Source organism: Pongo abelii, chromosome 3 (genome assembly GCF_028885655.2).
Source record: "Pongo abelii isolate AG06213 chromosome 3, NHGRI_mPonAbe1-v2.0_pri, whole genome shotgun sequence".
Taxonomy (NCBI): Eukaryota; Metazoa; Chordata; class Mammalia; order Primates; family Hominidae; genus Pongo; species Pongo abelii.
Window position 1 is genome coordinate 135,743,079 of NC_071988.2, and position 24,431 is coordinate 135,767,509.

The following is a 24,431-nucleotide window of genomic DNA, read 5'->3' on the forward strand; positions in this document are numbered from 1 at the left end:
AGTAGGTCTGAAGAATGGGACACATAATATAGGAAGGTAAAAAAACTGCTGGCATTTTTAGTGCCTATTTTAGATTTGTGGCTATGAATTTAATTTAATCAAACATTGGTTGCCACCCAAATTTTTGCTGCTGTGTCCAACTGCTGGCTGGACCTTCTTGGGCACTGAATGTTGCAAAATCATGCCTATCAAGCCCATTTGGACTTTGTGCACGGAACAATTCAGCACTCTGACAGGGTCCAGTCAGTTGCCACATCCTCTTTCTCATCTATGGCTGGTCCTTACCCTCTCTACCAAGCTTGAGAACAACCAAGTTTCAAGAAAAGCATATCATGGTATCTCCTCAGGAAGGGGACAATGACCTAGTGATTATTTTCTGGCATGTCTCCCTACGAGGCTCAGTTGGTTGGTAGATTTGGTGTTGGTGATAGGATAGAGAAATTTTATTATTGATTATATTCAGTCAGTGGAGAGAGAATTCATTGTCATAAAATGAAGGTTTTGAGAAAGATAATTTTCAACATCTCTTTGAGCTCTAAAAATTCTATCACTCTTTGTTGGCTGCCACATCTTATTATTCCCAAGAAAAAGTGTGTAAAGCTTACATAAGGTAAACCTAAAAGGTTCATAAGTATGCTGTCATTTCTGATATGGATTCTACATATGCCCATTTGGAATAAAATTTATAGGAGTAGTTGAGACTTTGGAAATACTCTTCCCTTTCTATTCAAAATAAATTCCCTGAAAATTCAGTTAAATCTAAAACTTATAATGTATTGAGCATTTGTTATATGCCAGGTAATGCTCTATGTATTTTCACCCTTATGGTCTTATTTAATAAGATAAGAAAGAATGGTCTTTTAAGTTCCTACTACTCTCATTTGATGAGGAGATCTACAGGCTTTACGCAACCTAAGGTTTCACTTGAAGTGTGGAGCTGGGGTTAGACATAGGTGTCCAATCCTATGCCTCCTGCTTCTCAAATAACTTCCACTTAAAATAACTGCTTTCTCTGAATATAATTTAAAATTATGCTTGAACAATTACTAAAGGCTGCTACCAATCTAAATATCTATGTTCGTCCAACTCTATCAAATATGGCATCATATTTCAGTTGATGAGCAATGGTAATATGATGTTAACAATTTTTAAATCAAAACATTCCTCTTAAATTTTAAGCTATTGTACTAACAGATAAAAATTTGAAAGCTCCTAAAATTCAGAATGAATATAGAATGTCATTCTGACATTTTCAATATGTCAGTCATAAAACACTTAACATAGTTTTTGAATATTTTCTCCTTCAGAGCTTTTCACTTGGTTTAATTATTGCATAAATGTTTATTGAGAGTCTGCTTATCAGCCAACATTCATTAACTATTTATGGGCTAAGTTAAAGTTTCCCAGCCTGGAGGTAACCAAGATTATCAAGGTTATATGGGTTTCTATGTGGCAGGCTCTGTTCTAAATGCTTTAGGTACACAATTCTACTTAATCCTCATAATAATCCCATGAGGTACTATAATGATCATCCCCATTTTCCCATGAAAAAACTGAAGGATAGTTTAAGTTATATGGCTGATGTCACATAAGTTCTTTGCTTTTAATCACTGTGATATATATATATGAGAGATATGTATATACATATAATATTTATGTATTTTTTAATTAGACTATATGAAGTTTATAATTTAGTGTATTCTCGTACACTTAGGGATTAAGAGGAAAGAGATAAGTAAGTATAAAAACTGAAACAGAAGTATGCAGAAAAGACGGTAGGAACAGAGCAGAATGCACTTGACTCTGCCTGAGGTGGGGTGAGAAAATGACCAGAAAAGCACTGGTGAGGAGATGAGGGTGGTAGAGAGTCTAGAAAGATGCAATGATGTCTTCCCAGAGGTGAATGAAGAACATTCTACCAAAGGAAGCCCTGCTTAGAAGGAAACAGGAAAATGAGGATGCGGCCCTAGTGGGAAAGTACAAGTACTCTGGCAGTGATAATCCAAAGAAGGTATACACGGAAAATTGTTGGGAGATTGCAACAGAACCTTGGCAGAGGCCAGATTTTGAAGGCCCTTATATGGAATGCTTAGAAATTATGCTTTAGTCTCCAAGTAGTGGAAACTTCTAAAAATTTTAAGCAGGGAAGTGTCATGATTTCGACTATTGTAGGAATTTTACTCAGGTCTTATTGTAGAGGTGGATTCAGAACCTGTAAGCAATATAATCATTTAGGAGGTTATTGAAATAGTGATAATAGAGCACAGATGTCTCAATACCTATGAACCCTAAAACAATATATTAATTCAAAACTATTATGTACCTTCTAAGTGGTAGTCCCAGGGGTGAGCTGGAATTCAAAGCTGGATAAGATATATTAATAATATTCAATAACATGTCGACATTTTTGATTGAAGGAATTTGAAGTAATTAATCACTGCCCTTTCCATTACCCTATTTTCAATTTCTCATTTAGTGTTATAATTTTAACATCACTGTTTAAATACACATTTCCTCTCACTTGTCACAGGCTTAGCAGGGTTCCAATAGATTCTGCCAAACATGACAACCAACAACAACTAAAACAGTTTGCAAGTGCAGAGACCTTAAAAAATACACCCCAGTCACCTTTTTGGACATCTCAGAACTAACAATATCATGCAGAAGACCATGCCAGATAAAATATATTAAAATTAAAACATATGGGGTTTAATTTTAACCCTTTTTTAATCAACAGATTAAAATTGGATGAGACCTATGACTATACTTACAGAAAGCTTTAAAAAAGAATAAAAGCCACTTCTTGTAAGGTTTTTATATGATTAAAATTGTGAAGACATAACTCTAAATTTAAAATAATGTTTACTTTAAAATTACATAATATGTAAAATTCTCAAAGTACTTTCACATATGTTATGTCAATTGATGAGTGGAATAACTTTTAAGATTGGTAAGTCAATAATATCATTACTATGATTCTACAGATGAAAACAATGCATCTCAGAAATATCAAAAAATGTATTCAAGGTCAAAGTCAGTAATTTGTTGAATCAGCACTGTACAGTAACTCAGATTTCCTTACTATAAATTATATGCTATTTCTTCTCAATCACATTGCCTGCCAGGGGGAAATAAATAATCATTTATTCATCTATTCATCCATTCATTCATTCTTCACACATTTACTTAGTGCCTATTAGTACAAAGCACTGGATTGGGTGCTGTGAGATTTATGGAGATTATAAATCAGCTTTGCTGCTTAGGGGACCAGCAAGGGAAGGAAGAGATTCAGTAATAGCTGTGAAAGAGTGGAAAATCATGCCTAATGAGACAGTTACAGAAAGGAGTAAGAAAGCTCATCGTTGAGATAAATTATTTCTGGCTAAGGAATCATGGAAAGCTGTATAAGCAAAGTGGTATTTTAGGTGAGTTTTAATGAGTGGTTGGCATTTGGGCAAAGAGAGATAGGGTGTAAATTCCAAGGAGTGAAAACAGAAATGAGCCAAAGAAGAGAGGAAATCAAGATGTTCTTGAGAAACTGTGAATCATCCATTTCCCTGGAGTAGAGTTTGAGGTAGAAGGAGAAAGATATGGCTAAAAATATTGTTTAAAGACTGGACTGAGGTGTTTATAATTTTCATAGGAGGCAGAATGGGGTGATGAAAAATAATAAAGTCACACAAGTTTAGGTTCAAATAGCTCTGCTGCTTAAGAAGCTGTGTGACATGACCAATTTATATAATTTCTCCAAAATTTTCATATGCCATCCATAAAATGTGGACATTTGTGAAATATTTTAGAAATATTTTTCAAATAAAAAAAATTTTACCTTCAGCGTGAATGTGAAGATCAAATAACAGGATGTCTGAAAAACAAATGGCACAAGAAGGCCTTCAGTATAAAATTCTTTCTTTTCCTATTCTTTGGTAGTCAGTGGGGGACCTGGGAGGGTGTTCGCTGAGGATGGTGATGTTATAAGAGTCTGTTTCAGTAAAGCAAATGTGTTGGGTAAATTAGAGGAGAGAGGGGCTGGTCAAGGTGGCTCATTCCTGTAGTTCCAGCACTTTGAGAGGGCAAGGTGGGTGGATCACTTAAGCCCAGGAGTTAGAGACCAGCTTGGACAACATGGCAAAACCCTGTCTCTACAAAAAATGCAAAAATTAGCCTGGCATGATGGTGCACACCTGTAGTCCCAGGTACTTGGGAGGCTGAAGCAGGAGGATGACTTGAGCCTGGGAGGTTGTGGCTGCAATGAGCCATGATTATGCCGCTGCACTCCAGCCTGGGTGACACAGCAGGACCCTATCTCAAAAAACACTAAAAAAAAAAAATAAAAAATAAAAAAATAAAATAGAAGAGAGAGATTAAAAGATGAGAAGAAGAAAGTCTTTTATTTTTATTATTTTTTTACAATAGGGCATGGAAAAAATTCCTCAGTAAGGTAACACTACTGGGAATATATCTAGAATTATAAAAGAACACTGAAACAAACTATAATTACATCAAGGTAAAGTCTTACAAAAAAGATGAAATCGAAATTAATTTTAGAATATTGCTATAAGAAAAAACTGAATGAAACCAAACTGAAATAAAAAGACTTTTATACTGAGTTCATATTAAAAGCAGGGGCTCTAGGTCTCTTGGTCCTCCTATCTTTGATTTCTAAGAGTTGTCATTTGGATGACACAAGACATTGTCAGCCTTCTGCGCCTGGATAATTTCCACCTTTAAGAACAGCTATTTCGGAAACTCAATAGAATTATCTAAATAGGAATTCACTTCAGTGGCTTTTTGTAAAGACTCTTTAAAATCATGGACTTTGAGCTTAAGAGTGTGCCAATAGTTTACTTGACCATAATTCTACTATCAGAAAACCCATATGGTCAAATAGGAATTGGCAGCTCTTTGTCAAATGGTTTGACTATTGAGCCATTCTTTTTGAAATGGATGTGTGAGGTGTCAAAGCCACCCCCTCCACTTGTTATATTCATTTTCCAGAGTCAAAGTAAGGCTTGAAGGAAACTCTTGTTTTTCCTGAACTTCTAACAGTAAACATGTACATTTTTCTAAATGTTTAAGTATCAACTAAATATTTATGAAAGTAATGACTGAACTCATATAACTAATGTAATTTATATTTACTGAGTCTTGTCTGGGTGTAACATGCTGCTTAAAACTAGGCCTTGAATAAAAGAAGTGGATGGAAGAGGAAGCATGCATGACCGTGATGTTTACAATAAGCTGATGGGAAATGAGTGTGTGTGTACACACATGCCTATGAAATGAAATAATCAAACTCTATTGCCCTAAGCTTACTTGACTCTGTCTCCTATCAGAGTGGCTGAAAGAATTCAGTTACGTTTTCAGGGTTTCCAACACTAGGACAATTCTAACTTGAAAATTTAATATCTAAAATATTTGTAATATTTTGTAAACTGGAAGACATGTTCCCCTGCCTTGACAGGCCACCACCATCCACAGAGGAGGCCTATCTGGATTCTATCTTCCTAGACCAAACTAGGCCACCAGAGCTCCCGACTGAGTGCCTGACTGTACAGTGTGGCTGTAGCTGACAAGGCCCAGCTGAGGCAATTCCAGAAAGAGGCTATAATTAAAACCAGAAACTCACCACTTTCTAAGAGATGATCTGGAAAAAAAAAAAAAAACCCCACCATGATTTTCATCCCTATTTATTTAAGTCTTTACCAAAATTTCAAACTTTCCAATACATTTGCTTTCATTCAGATTCTAATATCTATATGTCTATGTCCCTCCTCTACTCTCACTCAATCCTTTCCCCATCCCAACTCCCTAACCCTTTCCAATATGCCCACTGTTATTTAGCAAAATCCTCCTTTAAACTTTTGTTTTCTAAGAGGTGGGGTCTTGCTGTTACCCAGGCTAGAGTGTGGTGGCCCAATCATAACTCTTTGCAGCCTCAAATTCCTGTGCTCAAGGGATCCTCCCATCTCAGCCTCCCTAGTAGCTGGGACTACAGGTGCATGCCACCACACACAGCTAATTATTTTTAATTTTTAGACACAGGGCCTCACTATGTTGTGCAGTCTGGTCTCAAAGCAAAATCCTCTTTAACTTCATCTCTTCCCCGGACAGCCCCTGTACCTTTTTGCTGTAATTAATTGCTGGCTGTCCCTGCCATATTTTCAAGTTGGGGCTGGGCTTTTACTCACATCCCAATATTCACAGAGCCTGGAGCAGGTACGGGTGCTCTCTTAGTTTCTCACTGGCACTTCTAGACAATTTTGGCTCTTGTCTCCCTTTAAAAGCTCAACGCCTTTGAAAAGTAAGGCAACAGACAATAGACTCACTATCTTTGCTGTTAGAGTCCTTCATCCAATTTCAGGCCTTTTCGGAACCTGACCCCTCATTCATAGATGATCCCAGCACTGGCTCGCTGGCGTCTTTGCTACTTATTCTCTTTTTGTTCTCAGTGATTTCTCAATGGATATCCATGGGAGTGATTATTCAACACTCTGTCCTTCAAATACTTTGCCTTCCTTACTCCCAAAGATGTTTTCCCCCACCTGACCTTAGCACTCATTACCATATAATTTTCAAAACCTGTACTACATAACTAAATTTTGATCCCATGCACACACTTTCCCAATCACTATTATCTATGTTTTCAACTTTCCAAGTTAATTTAGTGTTCTCATTTCAACGACATCCAGACAGTTAATTTATTGACCTCAGCACTTTTTAAGAGAACATAAGCCCCCATAGTATTCCCGCTTTCTTTGCAAAGAGTCCACGATCCACCATGCTAGTTATTTGGCAAACCTCAAAAACTAGTTAATTCCACCTCTTCAACTGTACTTCTGCACACAAACACCAAGCAGGGTGGGAGAAAAACAAACAAAAAATGCCTGGTGTCTGTTAAAATTTATGACCACAAATCTCAAGTGGGCTCTCATTACAGCCCAGTATTTTTACTGCATTTCTTTACCCAATTCACTTTCTCACTCTCCTAGCAGATATTTTGTATCTCTCTCCCTCTCTCATTAAACCTTCAGATCTTCCTTCTCAGCTAATTACCTGTAGGATAATTCAGAAGAGAATTACTTCAGAGTCCCAAAACCAAATCTTCCAAGCTATTTGCATCTGTACATCTATACTCTCTCTTCTTTCCTAGGAAAATTAATGAACTGGTATAAAAATAGCCAAGGCAATTTTGAAGAACAAGGAGGAGGTTTTACATTCAAGATAGTAATATTTATTATAAAGCTATAGTAGTTAAGAGACCATAGCATTGACACAACAAATTGACAGCGAAAACAATGAGAATTGGAATGGAAAAGTGCAGAAACAGATCAAACATGTGCATTCATCTGATTTATGAAAAGGTGATGCTGCAGTGCAATGGAGACGGTATGGTCTTTTTAATAAACAGTGTGGGTCAAATGGGTATACACATGGAAAAAAATAATCTTGAACTCTCATTTACACCATACTAAAAACTAATTTCAGATGAATCGTAATCTAAATATAAAAACAAAACAATAAAACTCTTTGGGATAAAAGACCATGGTCATGATCTTGGGGTAGGGAGAATATCTTAAATAGGACATAAAAAGAAAAAGATTATAACATGGATTACAAGAAAATTAAAACCTCCTGTTAATAAAAAAATGAAAAGTCACTAAAAAAACCAAACACACCAAAACTACTAAAAAACATAACACTAAAAAACCAAAACACTTGAGGAGAGTGAAGAAGCAAGCCACAGTATGGGAAAAGAGACTTACAATACAAACATCTAACAAAGGAATAGAATGTATAAATAACTACCACAAGTTCATAAGGCAGAAACAATCATCTAAAGAGAAATTAGGCAAAATACTTGAATAAATACTTCTTTAAAGGGGATATAAAATCGGTCCATAAAAATGTGAAAAGATGCTCAACTTTATTAGTTGTCAGGAAAATGCAAATTTAAACCTTAATGATGTAGCAGTGCATAATGACCAGAGTGGCTAAAATGAAAAAAGATGATACTAAATGTTAACAAAGATGTGAAGCAAGTAGAACATTCCATACAATTACTGGTGAGAGTACAAACTGGTAGAATCACTTTGGGAAACTTGAGCATTATCTACCAAAACTGAACATAGACATCCCTTTAACCCAGGATTTCCACTTCTTGATAGATATCTAAGAGAAATGCATAACCTACGTTCACAAAAAACATATACAAGTATTTTTATGATAGCACTGTTTATAATAACCCAACTATGAAAACAACCCAAATGTCTATTAACAGTAGAATGGGTAAATAAATTGTAATATGCTTATGCAAAGGAATACTATTCAATGATAGTAAATATCTACAGGCAACAACATGGAAAAATTTTACAAACATAATGCTAAAAGAAACCAGACATAGAAGAGTACCCTCTCTGTAATTCCATTTGTATAAAGTTCAAAACCAGGCAAAATTAATTTAAGGTATGAGAAACTGGGAGAGTGATTATCCATGGTGAGGGATACCAGTTGGGTAGCGGGTTGTTTTAAGCACAGTGAATTTATCAAATATCCTATTAGAAATAAACATTATTTGAGTTACCTTCGCATTTGTTAACAGCGATCATCATGGTATTTCAAGTGGGATAAATGAGTAACAAAATAGTAAAAACACAAAATTACTATCAAAGATATGAATTCAATTCAGATTGTCAACATTTCCTCCTCTGAAGTCTGCATAAAACATGTCTAGGTTTTGCAAAACTTATAATTCACTTTATGAAGCCTTCACTATATTCTCTTTTAAGAAAAAAATGATATTTTTAATCCATATCTTTATTTGCAAAACTGTAAAAAAAAAAAAGTGAGTAAATTACTTTGAAATAAATCAAACACAGGCAGTCACTTTCCCAATCAACCTTTTATCTCATCAGGACAACTGTGAACACCTAGAATGCTGTTTCTCAAAGCCCAGTGCAGAGAATCCCTACATCACTACCCCTCTTAGCATCTGTTGCCACTTCAATATAAAATGGGCATAACAGGAGCAACTATCTAAAGTTGTTGCAAGGATTAAATGAGACAATGCATATAAAATTCATTACCCCAGAACACAGTGACTGCTCAGTAGACGCTAACATTTAATACTAACAGTCTTAATTTATTTTTGATAATGTCATCATCACAATAACCTGACATGCTCATTAAATCACTATTGATTTCTAGACTTAACCCCCGACCTACCAAAGCTGAAGGGCCCAGAAATCTGCATTTTAACTAGCATTTGGACTGATTCTTTTTGCACATTACAACTTGAGAACTACTATCCAGAGATTAGGGCTCACTTCTTGTTTCTTCTTCATAGCTCCAATGCAGGGGTCTGTACACATGAATGCTTATTGACAGGCTGACTGATAATCAATATTGCCAGACTAGTATGATGTAAATTATTAAGGGAATCTGCAATTTGTTACAGATTCGTGTAGTAAAAGAAAATGGATTTTTAATTTTTGACTCCAGAAAAATATAAAGGGAGGGCTGTTTTGTTAATAGTATCAAAAGTAACTTCAGCTTCAATTATGTAAACTCTTTGTCATGTGAAGATATTTGAATCATGTCACGTTTCACATAACCCATTTTATTTCCCTTAAAATAGTTTAGTTCATTTCAGTTTTTTTTATGGCTTCCTTTTTTAATTTAGAAGATCCACAAGGCATAGACATGTGTTCATAGAGAGAACAAATGACCATAATTCTCTGGGACCTGCATTATTAACTCATTTATGCCTAGTGTTCCATTATTGGAATTCTAAGCATGTGGGAGTAATTTATATACTACTGCTCAAGATCATTGCCAGGGTCTGATTGCAAAAATTCAAAAAATTGCAACCTCAGGCATAAATGGGTTAATAATGAGTCCAGAACTGGGCTTCCATAACTGCTTTATTTCTTACATCTGTGTTCATTTAAATGAAGGTTCCAGCAATTTGTCTAAAAGGAGAAATTGCAAGTGAAAAAGTATTCAAATGTTTAATTCAAATAGAAATTTAAATCAAATCACAGTAGCTATTTGTACTTTTTGTCTATAAAAGTTATACAACCTGTTGCACTGAATAAAAACTTTTAATGAGAAAAGAAATCTCATCAGATGTTTGATTGCCTTGAAATTACAGAGACATTAATCTTTCACCAAAGAGAAAAATTAGGAAATATTTCCAGCTTAGTTTCTGTTTCATTTTATTAAATAAACATAATGGTTAAAAGATAAAACCTACATATTGTTTCAGTGCAAGATAATGTTTAAGAACAAATTTTCTTGTTTGGTGAAAAGCCTTGAACACATGCTTTACTGTGAAAAATAAATTCATATAGTTCAGTTACATATTTTCAACCACTGTTGGCTATCTGTGTAAATCTAAATTCTATAAGTTAGTTGAAGAGGTCCAGTGAGGCTTTGTGAGACATTTATTTCATGAGCCAAATATAAGGGTGTTTGGAATTAGACATGAAGAACTTGACCTCTAGGCCACCAGATGGACTTGTTATTTTCCAGCCAATAATCTACTCCTTTATAAATATCAAATATCCTTGATTTTCTGATGCCACAGTTAACCTTTAAAAGGACCCCGAAGTACAGTGAGACTTTTCTCATTCTCAGGAGAGGGAAGGACAATAATTTTTTTCTTTTCTGGCAATGATGTTAAGTTCTGACAGTTTGCTAAGCAGTGGAAATCATGCTGTAAGCAAAAGTCTCTGCGAGACAGAGATTCTTACAAAATCGTCTTTATTTTTCCAATGGATACTGGCTACTTTTATAGGATCCAATTCCAAGAACAACTTCTCAGAAGCAAGGGTTCCCTGTCCTGCAACTGAAATCACAAGACATAGATTGAAATGGCTAAGGCTTTTCTTCTACCTCTGTCCAGCTTAACCCCTGCCCTTCCTAGTTTATCTTCGTTCCACAGGCTGAATTTGTACATCCAAATCAATTACAGTAGCCTGTGTTCTGATAGGATAGAGTAAAAGTATGAAAATGTGTGAACAATTTAAGTAGAAGATTTAGCTACTTAGCAAAGCAGCAACAATATGAGAAGCACTTTACTTAAGCATCCAAATAGTCTGATTTCTGTTGGTTAGTCAGAAAATTCCAGACCTGTGAAGAGCAGCAGAAAACTGCAGATAAAGTTTGACTCCTCTTGAGTACTTACCGTTGTATTTCCTTGCATTTTGAGAACTGCTTTGCTAATTAAATATGGCCTTCATTAGGGGGTCTTATAAGAGAAAATGACCCATCAAAGACCGAAGCAGAGTCATACATAAACTGGTCATATTTTACATTACTCAGTATCTGTTTCGTTGGCTCATTTTCTCTGATAATTGAATTCTAGATTTAAGAATGCACCAAGAGCAAAAAAAATTTTTGATCTTTCTTATCAGTGATGGTGAGTGTGAATTCTAGTATGACATCTGAAACAAAATCTGAGCATGCTCAAAAGTAGAATAGATTTGAAACAGGAGACCATTTCTGGAAATCTCTGGTTGGTGGGTATTTATACGTTCTCATCTCATTTAAAAACTTACAACTGGCTCTGTAAAAAGGAAAACTAGACTACATTAGTGACTAGAAAATTAAGATTATTAACATTGTATCCATTTTAACACGGTACCCCAGTACCATACATCATTCATTCATTCTTCATTCATTCAGTTGTTCCCCATACTTTCTGTCACTCCCTTAAATTTGGAGCTGGATCTTCATTAAATGCTTAAGATTTCTCCAAGGAATAAATATAAGAAGTAGGAACACTTACTTTCCAGTAATAAACTGACTCCTGGATGGTGTGCAAATAGGCTGGACATAGTAGTTCTCCAGTTTAACTCCTTCGGCAGCGAGCTTGTCAAGAGTGGGTGTTTTAATCTCAGATCCGTGGTAACCCACATCTCTAAATCCCTGATCATCCGCTAGGATGAAAATGAGATGGGGCTGGGAGGTGGAATTTGTTCTGGGCTCTAGTCTCTCTCCAGCTTGAGCTAGTAAGGCCCCTTCTTCCTCCTCTTCTAAGGCCTGGCCCCAGGACAGGTAACCGTAAGTGAGGAGGCAGAGGATCCAGAATCCTGCCAGCGCCCCCATTGCTAGCATCTTTCCAGGACAGACCCAGGCCTGTGGAGAAGGCGGAGGCGGATGCCCCGCACAGCCCCTGGGAGCCATTCACTCGGGTCCCAGGTGAGACTCCACGCGGAGAACCACGCGCCCCGCGCCGCTGCGGGCGCACACAGGCACCCAACAGACGGTGAAGACTCTCCACCTGGCAAGAAATCCTCCTCTCCTCTCAGCTGTCACCATGTCCGACAACTTAAATCTTCCAGAAGTGATGGCTTAATGGATGGGACTCCGGAAGAACAAGGAGGGCTCGCTCTTCTCCAGCATATTTCACTTTCTCCTCCTCCTCCCCACTCCCTAGAGCAGCTTCCACCAAGGAAAAAAAAGAAAAAAGTTAATATCTCCACCCAAAAGTTCTCTGGAGAAAAAAACCAAGCAAGGAATTGAAAATCACACTGGACAGGAACTTTTCGTGGCCAGAGCGCCCTGGACGTTGGGGAGCGAGGCTGACTGTCCTGGGAGTGCTGGTACGGCGGGCGGCGGGATCGGCCGTCTGTCCTGCGGTCTCCACACCTGGAAAGAACTGCGAAGTGGACGCGTCGCGTCTGGCTCTGATCAGACAGATAAACTGCCGTAGTGGACCGGCCTCCTGATCACCTTCTCCACTTTCCCAGGTCTATTTTCCCCAGTCTTTTCCTAGGCGTTTGCCAATCTCCCCGACACTCACCAGGTGGCGAAGTGAGGAAGAAGCCGTTTCCGGATCTCCCTCCACCTCTGCAGAAACTCGGGGCAGCAATTCCTTTTCGCGGCTGCTAGGGATCCTGAAGGCCAAAGCCGGGTGCCTAACCGCGCCGCCGGTCCGCGCGGAGCCCGCTTGGTCTTTGCGTAGTTGGCGCACCCGGCGCAGGCGCTGCAAGCTGCGTGCGTTTTCTCAGCTAACTTATTTAGCTTTGGCACTCCGAGTTCTTTTGCCTCCTCCCTCTTTTCTCTCCAGTGAATCACAGAACGGTACTTTCTTCCTTAGCTCCCCCGGGAAGAGGGGGAGGGGGAAAAGGACGGTTTAGAGGCTCGATCTTTCCTTTTTCTTTTCCGGGAGGTGGATGGCCAAGGCAGAGGAGGCTTTGCCAGAGGGAGAGCTGCGTGCTGCTCGAGCCCGACGGGATTCCGGGGGATCCGCCTGGGCTACCGCGTCCCAAGAGTGTCGCCTCCTGCCCATCACCCCGCTAGAGGGAAAGGAGGGCGGCGCGAATGGGGAAGGGTGAAGGGGCACTTCTTTTCGTGGGTCTGTTGGTGAAGAGCCCCGTCTCCCGTCCCTAAAGTTGCGCTTGCAAACTTTTTCTAGCTTCTGGAGGGAGTGAGAGAGAAGGAGCAGGAGTAAAAACAAAATGCGTATGACACTCTTTCCTCTTTCCAACTTCCTTTTCAGGTTTTCCTTTACTAGTCCCCCCACCCCCATCATTTTCCTATTCCTTTTGTCCCTTTTTTTTTTTTTTTCCAGTAATGATGACAAATTTTTAAGTTTTATTTCCTCTCCCAGTAGCTGGCTTTTACAGCCTGATTCTTCGTTACCCTTTCCCTATGTGAAGATACTGGAATTGCCCGCTCCCTCTTACCTCTCCCCTAACTTACCCACAGGGTGTCTCCAGCCAAAAGCATGGAGAGGAAGAGTTATGCATTTCTCCTTCAAGAACTGCGAAGCCAGTCTGCATTCCTGCATTAAAGAAGCCAGTGTTTCCCATCCAGTAATTCAGGGAGCTTCATCATTTTTTTCCTTCTTTCTTTTTTACCATGTGGAGTAAAACCATTGTAAAAACTCGTCTTGGTTGTGAAAATACTCTTGATTTTACTAGAGTCATAGAGTTTTCAAGTCCTGCTCAAAGGCAGAAGAGGGATGTATAGTACAGTCTCTCTTTATAGAAGAGGCAATGAATGCCAAGAGCCACTGAGATATTTTTTTCTACCACCAAATTTATTCAACAGTTACTTACTGAATACCTACTGTGGGCTGGCACATACCATGTTAGATTCTCTCAATTGACTGAAACATAAATCTAGGTTTCATTTAGCCACTTATTTCTAATTCTCTCCTGTTGCTAAAGTTTCTGCTGAGTTCCCAGGCAAAATTTTGTGAAATGGGATCTTTGAAAGGCGTGATGGTGCTCCATGAAGTTAACCTTGCTAGCTGCTGTAGGCCTTCTGGTCTCTGTTCTTCCTTGCAGCCCTTCTGGCTAATCTGGGGAGAGATAGTCAGTTTTAGAAGCCATGTTCAGAAATGTGAGTTTAGCAATTCTGTAAATTAAGTCACCAAATATGTAATGAGAGTACTGAGTGTCAGGGGATTGAAAAGCATTGAGAGGTAGGGCCCTAGGTTTAATGGGCCTAGCCAGGTGCTTGAATGGGAAAGATGCAAACATTCTGATCAATCTAGCCTTTTATTTGGGGAGACAGTGACTTCTTGTGACATAGCACAAGAAGTATCCATGTTCTGTGCGAGAAGGAGACACATTTTCAGTTGAGGTTCCAAGCAATAATAATAAAAAAACAATCAAAATGTATGGAATACTTACCATGTGTTAACCATAGTATTCTATATACTGATACATACACACATATACAGTTGCATCTATCAGGGACTAGTTTCAGAACTCTGAGGGATACCAAAATTCATGGATGTTCAAGTCCCTTATGTAAAATGGTGCACTATGTGTATAAAACCTACATATTAATATATCTTCTATGCTTTAAAACATCTCTAGATTACTTATGATACCTAATACAATGTAAATGCTATGAAAATAGTTGTTGGACTGTACTATTTTTATTGTTGTATTGTTATTTTTTTTTGTTTCCTTCTTTCCTCGAATGTTTCCAGTCTATAGTTGGTTGAGTCCCATAATGTAGAACCTGCGAATACAGAGGGCTGACTGGGTATGTTTGTTTATATAGTGCTGCATACAGTTTATTTCTTTTCCGTCTATATCAACATTATGAGGTATTCTTCCATTCAACAAGTATTTGGGGAACTGGGCCAATGCTAGAGGACAGGAAGGTAATGATGCAATAAATCAGTCTCTGCTCTGTTGGAATATACACCAGAGTGGAGAAGAAATACATTCATCAATGAATCACCCTACAACTCCAACAGTGACTTACTATATTACTTACTATACAACTGTTCTGAAAAAAGGAACATTTTCAAAGAAATTTTAAAACACAAAAAACAATTTAGACTGGGTACAATTACTGGGTGAGGTGGTTCAGGGGAATGATCTTTAAACTGAGGGCATGTTATTTTGTTTGCCATTGCCTTTCTACAGAAAATTTAGACTTAGAAATCTGACTTCAAAGCCGATGGTTTACAAAAGATATTCTTCCTACAAATGGGCTTTAAAGTCTTTGCCAGCCACATAGCACAGAGATAACACAGCTGCCAGAGTTGGAATTCTAATCCCCACACGAGGCATGCAGACACTCTACGCTCAGGATGGAAGGACTGAATTCAGGCCCTAAAAGGTCATTTCTGGATTAAGCAGTACTAACACTAAGAAAGACTAAGAACTACTAACAATTAGTAATAACAGCGAAGAAACAAGAATGGCCATGCCACAGTAGACCAAATGAGATGTGACTCAAAGAGGAAAATCAAAGTCAGCTGAGTGCCCTACCCACAGTAGGTAGGACTTATTTCACATCCCTAAGGAAGACAGGGAGAATGACATCAGAATCTATTGAATGCTCTAAGCTTTATAGTGCATATACTGGTAGTATAAGTACGTATGATTTGCATTTCTCATTATAGGTTTGGGTTTCATGCGCTCTAAGCAACAGTTTTAGTGTTCTCATGAAGTCTCCAGTTAAAGACCCTCTGTAACTTACTAGATCTTTCCTGATTTTAGAATCAGCATTTTAGTATTTGCATTTTAGTATTCAGGTATCAGCTGCCCTTACAGACTTCCATCTTAGGTTGATTTCAGCTTGAATATGCTTATATTACACATAAACTCTAGTTGTGGAATGGTTATATAAAAATTTAAGCTGTTATTTGATTCAGAAAAAAAAAGGAAAGAAAAATAGAATTGCCTAGAAATGAAATCTGTATGGACTGAGTATTCAAGTAAGGGTTAATCAGGAGGTGAGATAAAGCTATGCCTTAAAGTATGATAAAAATTTAGGAAGGAGGAGAGAAAGTTAAAGGAAGGACATTTCAAATTAAAGAAAAGAGAAAGCCAGTTTGCTGAACACATGTTTGGATTGGAAGATTATGGGAAACAATGTTAGGAAGTTCAGGTGACACCAGATTTGAGGGACTTTGAAAAAGTATGAAGAGCTGGAACTTGATTCTGAGGGCATTAGAAGGAATGAAATCCTTTGAGTAGGACATAACATGACAAACTATTTTAGTGAAGTGATTTCTGGGATTTATAGGACTAGAAGTTACAAATGAGCTGCTTCAGTCCATCAAAGTTTGAAGAGTTGTAACTTTACTCTGAGAGTACTGAACCTGTTGACTTCTTATTGAGTTTTTTTTTTCTTGGTTAGAGTAAGACATGATGAAAAATATAGCCAAAGAATTCCCAGGGCATTTTCAGGGAGAGACTTGACAGAATAAAGACTAGAATCACACAACTGCCACAGTGTGTAAAAATTGTACAGCAAAATATTCCTTAGGTTAAAAAACTATGCTTTGGTTTTGTTACCTGATGGCAGAAGAGCATTTATTAAAAACTTAGAAAGATTTAATCAACTAAGAGGAGGGCAAAAGGGACAAAAGAATAAGGGACCCAAGATAGGACCTTGTTTGATTGGATAATAGAAAAGAATGAGTAGGTTAAATTGGGAGAATTGCCGTTAACAAAAAGGGATGGTATGAATAAGGCACCACAGGGTGCCCGGGGTTCCTCAAGGGACAGACCAAGGGTACTGGATGCCCAGAGGTTGGAGGGTGGAGTGACGGATTGGGTATGGGGAGCCTGTCAGTCAACATAAAAGCTAAGAAAATCACAAGCAAACAGTAAAGTGGGTAGCTAAACAGTATTTCTTTGAAACATCGATGTTAAATCTCACCGTTAAAATGACATTTCCCACAGCCTCCCAGTATGCATGGACTGAATAGCTTATGAATTACATATACCTAAAAAAATATTTGAAGGGATGCCTAGTAGGACAGCATGCCTGACACACCATTCCCATTTCTTCTGTAGGTACTTATTTTCAGCTAAACATATACTCAAATTTAAAAAAGATACAGCTAAGTGTATGTTTAAAAATAGTGAAAACAGCCAATCCAGAGATTTACAGACTATTAAAAAGATTTAAAACCCAATTGCTGCTTGGTTGCATTTATAAGTACATTAAATACTTAAAATGAAGGAATGTCACTGTGTTTAAATTAATACACAAATAGTCTAAAACAGATGTTTACCCTAATACAATCATTTTGACATGGATGACATATAATAAACTCCTTATTAAGTATTATTAACTCTTCACTAGGCTATGGAACTTAGGCTGCTTTGAGCCATTACGTTATCACAAGCAACATCCACTTTCTGATCAAGACCAAGTAGGATGGCTAACTTGCTGGTTTAGTAAATGTTAAGTTGAGTTTGCTTCTGATATGGTTTGGCTGTGTGCCCACCCAAATCTCATCTTGAATTGTAGCTCCCACAATTCTCATGTGTCGTGGGAGGGACCTGGTGGGAGATAATTGAATCATGGGGGAGGGTCTTTCCCGTGTTGTTCTCATGACTGTGAATAAGTCTCACAAGATCTAATGGTTTTATAAAGGGGAGTTCCCCTGCACATACTGTCTTTCCTGCTGTCATGTAAGCCATGACTTTGCTCCTCCTTGGCCTTCCACCATGACTGTGAGGCCTCCCCAGCCATGTGGAACTGTGAATCAGTTAAACCTCTTTTATTTATAAATTACCCAGTCTCAGGTATGTCCTTATTAGTAGCATGAGAACAGACTAATATAGTAAATTGACACCAGAAAAGTTGGATGCTGCTGTAAAGATACCTGAAAATGTGGAAGCAACTATGGAACTGGGTAACAGGAAGAGGTTGGAACAGTTTGGAGGGCTCAGAAGAAGACATGAAAATGTGGAAAAGTTTGGAACTTCCTAGAGACTTGTTGAATGGTTTTGACCAAAATGCTGATAGTGATATAGACAATGAAGTCCAGATTGAGGTGGTCTCAGATGGAGATGAAGAACTTGTTGGGAATGGATTAAAGATCATGCTTGCTATGCAAAGAGACTGGTGGCATTTTGCCCCTACCCTAGAGATCTGTGGATCTTTGAACTTGAGAAAGATGATTTAGAGTATCTGGGGGAGGAAATTTCTAAGCCACAAAGCATTCAAGAGGAAGTAGAGCATTAAAGTTTGGAAAATCTGCAGTCTAACTATGCAATAGAAAAGTAAAACCCATTTTCTGGGGAGAAATTCAAGTCTGCTGCAGAAATTTGCACAAGTAACAAGGAGCAGAATGTTAATCACCAAGACAATGGGGGAAATGTCCCCAGGGCATGTCAGAGATCTCTGTGGCAGCCCCTTCCATCACAGGCCTGGAGGCCTAGGAGGAAAATATGGTTTCCTGGGCTGGGCCCAGGGTCCCCCTTTCTGTGTGCAGCCTCAGGTCATGGTGCCCTGTGTCCCAGCCGTATCAGCTCCAGCTGTGGCTAAAAGGGGCCAACGTACAGCTCAGACAGTGCAAGCCCCAAGCCTTGGTGGCTTACACATGGTATTGGGCCTGTGGGTGCACAGAAGTCAAGAATTAAGCTTTGGGAACCTCCACCTAGATTTCAGAGGATGTGTGGAAATGCCTCGATGCTGCAGGCATGGACCCCTCAGGGAGAACCTCTGCTAGGGCAATGTGGAAGGGAAATGTGGGGTTGGAGCCCCCACACAGAGTCCCCACTGGGGCACTGCCTAGTGGAGCTGTAAGAAGAGGACCACCGTCCTCCAGACCCCAGAATGGTAGATCCACTGAGAGCTTGCACCATGTGCCTGGTAAAGCTGCAGACACTCGATGCTAGCCTGTGAAAGCAGCCAGGAGTGGGACTGTACCCTGCAAAGCCACAGGGGTGGAGCTGCCCAAGGCCATGGGAGCCCACCTCTTACATCAACGTGCTCCGGATGTGAGACACAGAGTCAAATGAGATCATTTTGGAACTTTAAGATGGAATGACTGCCCTGTTGGAATTTGGACTTGCATGGGGCCTATAGCCTCTTTGTTTTGGCCAATTTCTTCCATTTGGAACTGTTATATTTACCCAATGCCTGTACCCTCATTGAATGTCGGAGGTAACTAACTTGCTTTCTATTTTACAGGTTCATAGGCAGAAGGGACTTGCCTTGTCTCAGTTGAGACTTTGAACTGTGAACTTTTGAGTTAATGCTAAAATGAGTTAAGACTTCTGGGGACTATTGGGGGGCATGATTGGTTTTAAAATGTGAGGACATGAGATTTGGGAGGGGCCAGGTTTGGAATGATATGATTTGGCTGTGTCCGCACCCAAATCTCATGTTAAATTGTAGCTCCCATAATTCCCATGTTTCATGGGAGGGACCCAGTGGGGGGTAATTGAATGTTGGGGGCAGCTCTTTCCTGTGCTGCTATCTCATGATAATAAATAAGTCTCATGATCTCTGATGGTTTTATAAAAGGGAGTTCGTCTGAATACACTCTCTTGCCTGTTGTCATGTAAGACATAACTTTGCTCCTTATTCGCCTTCTGCCATGATTGTGAGGCCTCCCTAGCCACATGAAACTGAGTCCATTAAACCTCTTTCCTTTATGAATTACCCAGTCTCAGGTATGTCTTTATTAGCAGCATCAGAACAGACTAATACAGCTTCCTTTTTTTGGAAAGTCTCTGTTGATTAGTAACAGTAATAATTTGTCAAGAAAAGATGAATGATGTGGGAAAATTAAAGTTCCAACCATGTATAAATGTAGCTACCCAAAAGTAGCAAGATTTTTGACATCAGAAACTCAGAAAATTTAAACTGTCAAAAAGATCTTTCTTTCATTCAATAAACATCTTTACCCAAAAGCAGACTTTTAAAGAAAATTTTTATGATGAGAAAATCCTAAAATTTCTACATTTTAAAAATCCACTCCTATTGCTTAAATTGTAAATAAAATTCTATATTATTTACATAGAAATTTTCTGTTTAGACTATCAATTCCTGAACCTACCTGGACATTAGAATCCATTAAGGATCTTTTTTTTGAGACACAGTTATGCTCTTGTTGCCCAGGCTGTAGTGCAATGGTGCAATCTCAGCTCACTGCAACCTTCATCTCCTGAGTTCATGCGATTCTCCTGCCTCAACCTCCCCAGCAGCTGGGATTACAGGTGCCCGCCACCATGCTCAGCTAACTTTGCATTTTTAGTAGAGACGGGGTTTCACCATGTTGGCCAGGCTGGTCTCAAACTCCTGACCTCGGGTGATCTGCCCACCTCAGCTTCCCAAAGTGTTGGGATTACAGGAGTGAGCCACCATGTCTGTCCTAAGGATCTTTTTTTAAAAAAGAAAATTCCCAGACCCAAGACCTAAATCAAAATACCCATAGTCTGCAACTATTTATGTTACAGATAGTGCTGCAGATGATCCTGTGTGTGTTGAGTTTTGAAAACCACTGATTTACAATTTGAATCATGAAAAAGTTTTAATAGGACTGCTTACTTGGTAAAGTTGGAGTCATTTACCAAATGCAATATGGGAAACAGCTGAAAAACAAATGGGCAAGTCTAGAGTCGAAACATCTGAGGGCTGAACACCTAATTTCTGTCAGATGGCAGGAAGCAGCAAGGTTGAGATATGGCCAAGTCACCAGGATCAAGAAAAGAAGGGAGAGGCATTAAAGCCTAAGTGGGTGGATGCCAGAGGCAACAGTCCATGCAGGCATTGCTGGATTCAGATACATTCAAACAAAAGACCAGGAAACAAGATAAATTCTAAATCCAGCTCCTCCAAAGTGAAGTCTTTAGGCAAGATTCCTGGCATTCTCCTTGTGGCATGGGCCGGAAGTGGGAGGCACCAACTTCATGAGATTAAAGTGGGCTGCTGTCTAGTTTCAATGGGTCTAGACAGATGTGGAATCCAGGGTCAGACTAATCCATAAGAGTGAGTGCCTGATGTGGCATCCAGGAAGCAGTAAAAAATAATGTGAATTAATAAGGCATCCAGTGGTAAAATCAATAGAAGTTGGTGATTGGAGAATAAAAATGAGGGAGGAATAGATGATTATCCTCAGTTTCTGGTTTGGGTAACTGACTGAATAGTGGTGCCATTTATAATGGTAGAAATCCTGAAGGAATTTAGCAGGTTTGGTGAATAGGTGGAAAAAAATTACTTTGATTTTGAGGTCTATGAAGCATCCCAATAGAGGGGTGCAGTAGGGAGGTGCATATATGGGCCTTCACCTCAGGGAAGAGGGCAGGATGAGAAATTCCACTGGCCTCTAGATAGGGTAGACAAAATTTCCATGGAAAGGTGGAAAATAAGTAGTGAGAACAGGGTCTGGGAGAGAACTCTTTAAGGATAGGGAAAATGACAGGAGGTCCATAAGGAGACAAGAAGTCATGAGAGAAACGTAACTGTAAAGATAGCAGCATTTATTGAGATTTACTTAGTAATGGTATGGTTCCAAACTATGCTAAGTGGTTTTACGTGAACTATCCCCTTGCTCTTTGTAACCACCCTATGCAGGTAGGGACTTATGAGGAAACCAAGGTTGAGTTACACCAGGTGGCTGTACAAAGAGTAGGAGGCAGAATAGGAACATCATAAGAGAGCAGGATATCATATAGCCAAGGGCCAGTAAACCAGCACACCAGGGAGTGGGAGAGGTTGATAGAGTCAAGAGTAATCAAGAAGACCAGTGTCATAAGGCACATATTCTAGCAGGTTTTACTTTACAAAGATACAGTCTCTGTGAATAGCTAACTAACGCCTTTTTCTTATGTGTGAGTTCACTGGCATTGACAAAGACAGAGTTCTAAAGTGTTAAAGTATTGATAAATGAAATTAGCTTGAAAAGAAAACAAGGTTTTACCCTGAAATCTATATAAAAGAACTGATAACCACCAAAAAATATAAACATTAAAATAAACAAGATGAGACATGTGGTTTCCTTTTATGTCTTTGAGCTCTTCCTTTTATGTCTTTGAGATACATAGCAATTCACTTAAATTTTCTGAGCTTCAGTGACCTCAAATTTAATATGTATTTCATAAAAGTATGTGTTTATATTGGAAGATGAAAGAATTTGAATAAACATGTTTGAATATACTTTTTTTCAAAACTAAGAACTAACTATTATAAAGATGTTTAAGAGCATAGACTCTAAAGCCATCCTGTGCACTTGCTAGCTAAGTGACTTAGCCTCTCTTTACCTCATTTGTCTCATCTCTAAAATAGGGATAATAATAGTAGCTACTTCCTAGTGTGTCACACTCATTAGCTATTGCCAAATAATGCTGCTTAGCAAACCATCCCAAAACTCAAAGCAACAATAATTTATTCTTACAAATCTAAGCATTGGGCCAGCTTTGCCCCAAGTGTTTCCCATGTCCTCCTGAGATTAGTGATATAGACACATGTTCTTTCGTGGCAATGGCTGAAGTAAAAGAGAGCAAGCCCCATCAAGGAAGCACATATCAGACTCAGAGTATCTGCTTATATCCCATTGGCCAATGCAAAACACATGACCAAGCCCAGAGTCAAGAGATGGGAAATACATACCTCCCAGGAAGAGGTTATAACAAAGCTATGGACATAGAAAACAGGAAGAATTGGGGCTGATAATTATATCTACCATGGTTGTTTTGAGAATTATATGAGTTAATATGTGAAAAGCACATAAGAACAGTGCTAGGTCCATTGTAAGCAATATTAATGTTTGTTTTAATTTGCTATTCCTATTATAATTCTTCATAAATTAATTTATAGCTTAATGTCATTTACATCAAAACCTCAATCTGATGACAATAATTTGGAACCTAACATAAGGTAATCTCAAAGCAGTAACAAGAAGGCCCCAACCTTATTATATAGTAGAACATAATATTATACACCAATAATAAATACTGGTTAATGAAAGAAAGGAGAGACAAAAAATAAATCTCAAGCTATAAGAAAATAATATGTGAACATAAACTTTTCAAAATGAAATAAAGGGTAAGCATTCTGAGTAATAAACAACATTTGAATAAATGTGTTGATACGTGTTGCATAATTGTGTAGATTTCAGGGTAAAGCCCTGTTTTCTTTCCAAGCTCATTTGTACTTATCAATACTTTGACACTTTGGAACTATATCTTTGTTAATGACTGTGAATTCACAGATAAGAAAAAAGCGTTAGTTAGCTATTCCCAGAGACCTTATCCTAAAAAAATTGATCCACATCTTATAGCACATGCCAAAAGAAAAACATATCTAGTTGAAATTGGAAAGCTAAATAAAAAATATTAAATTAAAGAAACCCAACAGAAAATTTAATTGAAATATATGTGTGTAAACTGTTCTATTTTCAGTTTTTAAATGATACGGAAATTTCAATAGCATATGATTGATTATAAAATACATTAAACAGACTATTAAATCAAAAGTCTTAACTGAGGTGCCAAGATTCAACGCTGTGATTTTCCAAAGAGGTGTGCCAGAACAAGGTGCCAATTTTCAAAGATTATTAAAAACCAGTTGGACAACTCTTAAAATTCCTACTCATATCAAGGTAATAAAAGGGTCACATCACAGAGGATTTGTGAGAGACATTTTTTGAAAGTTGATGTGCCCTGAGTACGCCTACACCTGCCTACATAGTCCAAGATGGAAGGTGCTGACCTGACCCATGAAATTCAAGTGGCATCTGGCTTCTGCCTAGGAAAGCCTCAGGACTGGCTTCTACTGAAGCACAGGAAGGGAGGAGGTTACAGAAGCTGGCTAGCTCTCCACGAGTTTGTCGGGGTGAAGGATACTTGAGTGTTCCCTGGAAACCAGGTGTGGGCCACATGTGAAAAAAGCTGGCCTGGGGTTGCCTTTGGTCCTGTGCAGGAGGGCTTCTTGCAGTCTTGAACAGACCTCTATAAAGAGAATCAAGGGTAGTTCTCCACTCTAAGGGGCTGACTCCACAGAATATGCTTGGAGATACCTTGTCCCATTTCAAGGGAACTGTAGATAGGAGATACTCAGAGGTTGGTGGGGAGCCTGTATTCAAAAGATCACCTTTGTACACCTACCAGCCCCAGAGTGCACCATATTGGTCATTTAAGAACCTTTGTCTCTGTCTGCACATTGATCCTGGAGGAGGAGAAGTTCAAGTTAACAAGCTAGGAAAT

At 38.6% G+C, this 24,431-nt stretch overlaps 1 protein-coding gene across 8 annotated transcripts in view; it reads right to left on the reverse strand.

Moving 5' to 3' along the window:
* The window catches only part of ARSJ (arylsulfatase family member J), a 92,792-nt gene extending 76,666 nt beyond the window's left edge, over positions 1-16,126 (reverse strand). For 4 of the 8 annotated variants that reach the window (XR_010139767.1, XR_010139768.1, XM_054554389.2 and 1 more), the window contains exon 1: positions 11,792-16,126. Coding sequence is in view for 6 of the 8 variants with exons in the window: in XM_054554389.2 (XP_054410364.1) it covers positions 11,792-12,189 (398 nt within the window). In the remaining 2 variants the exon portion in view is untranslated. The remainder of the gene's footprint in view (positions 1-11,791) is intronic. The other 4 variants (XM_063723610.1, XM_063723611.1, XM_054554388.2 and 1 more) reach the window with 4 other exon arrangements.
* Between the last annotated feature and the right edge of the window lie 8,305 nt (positions 16,127-24,431).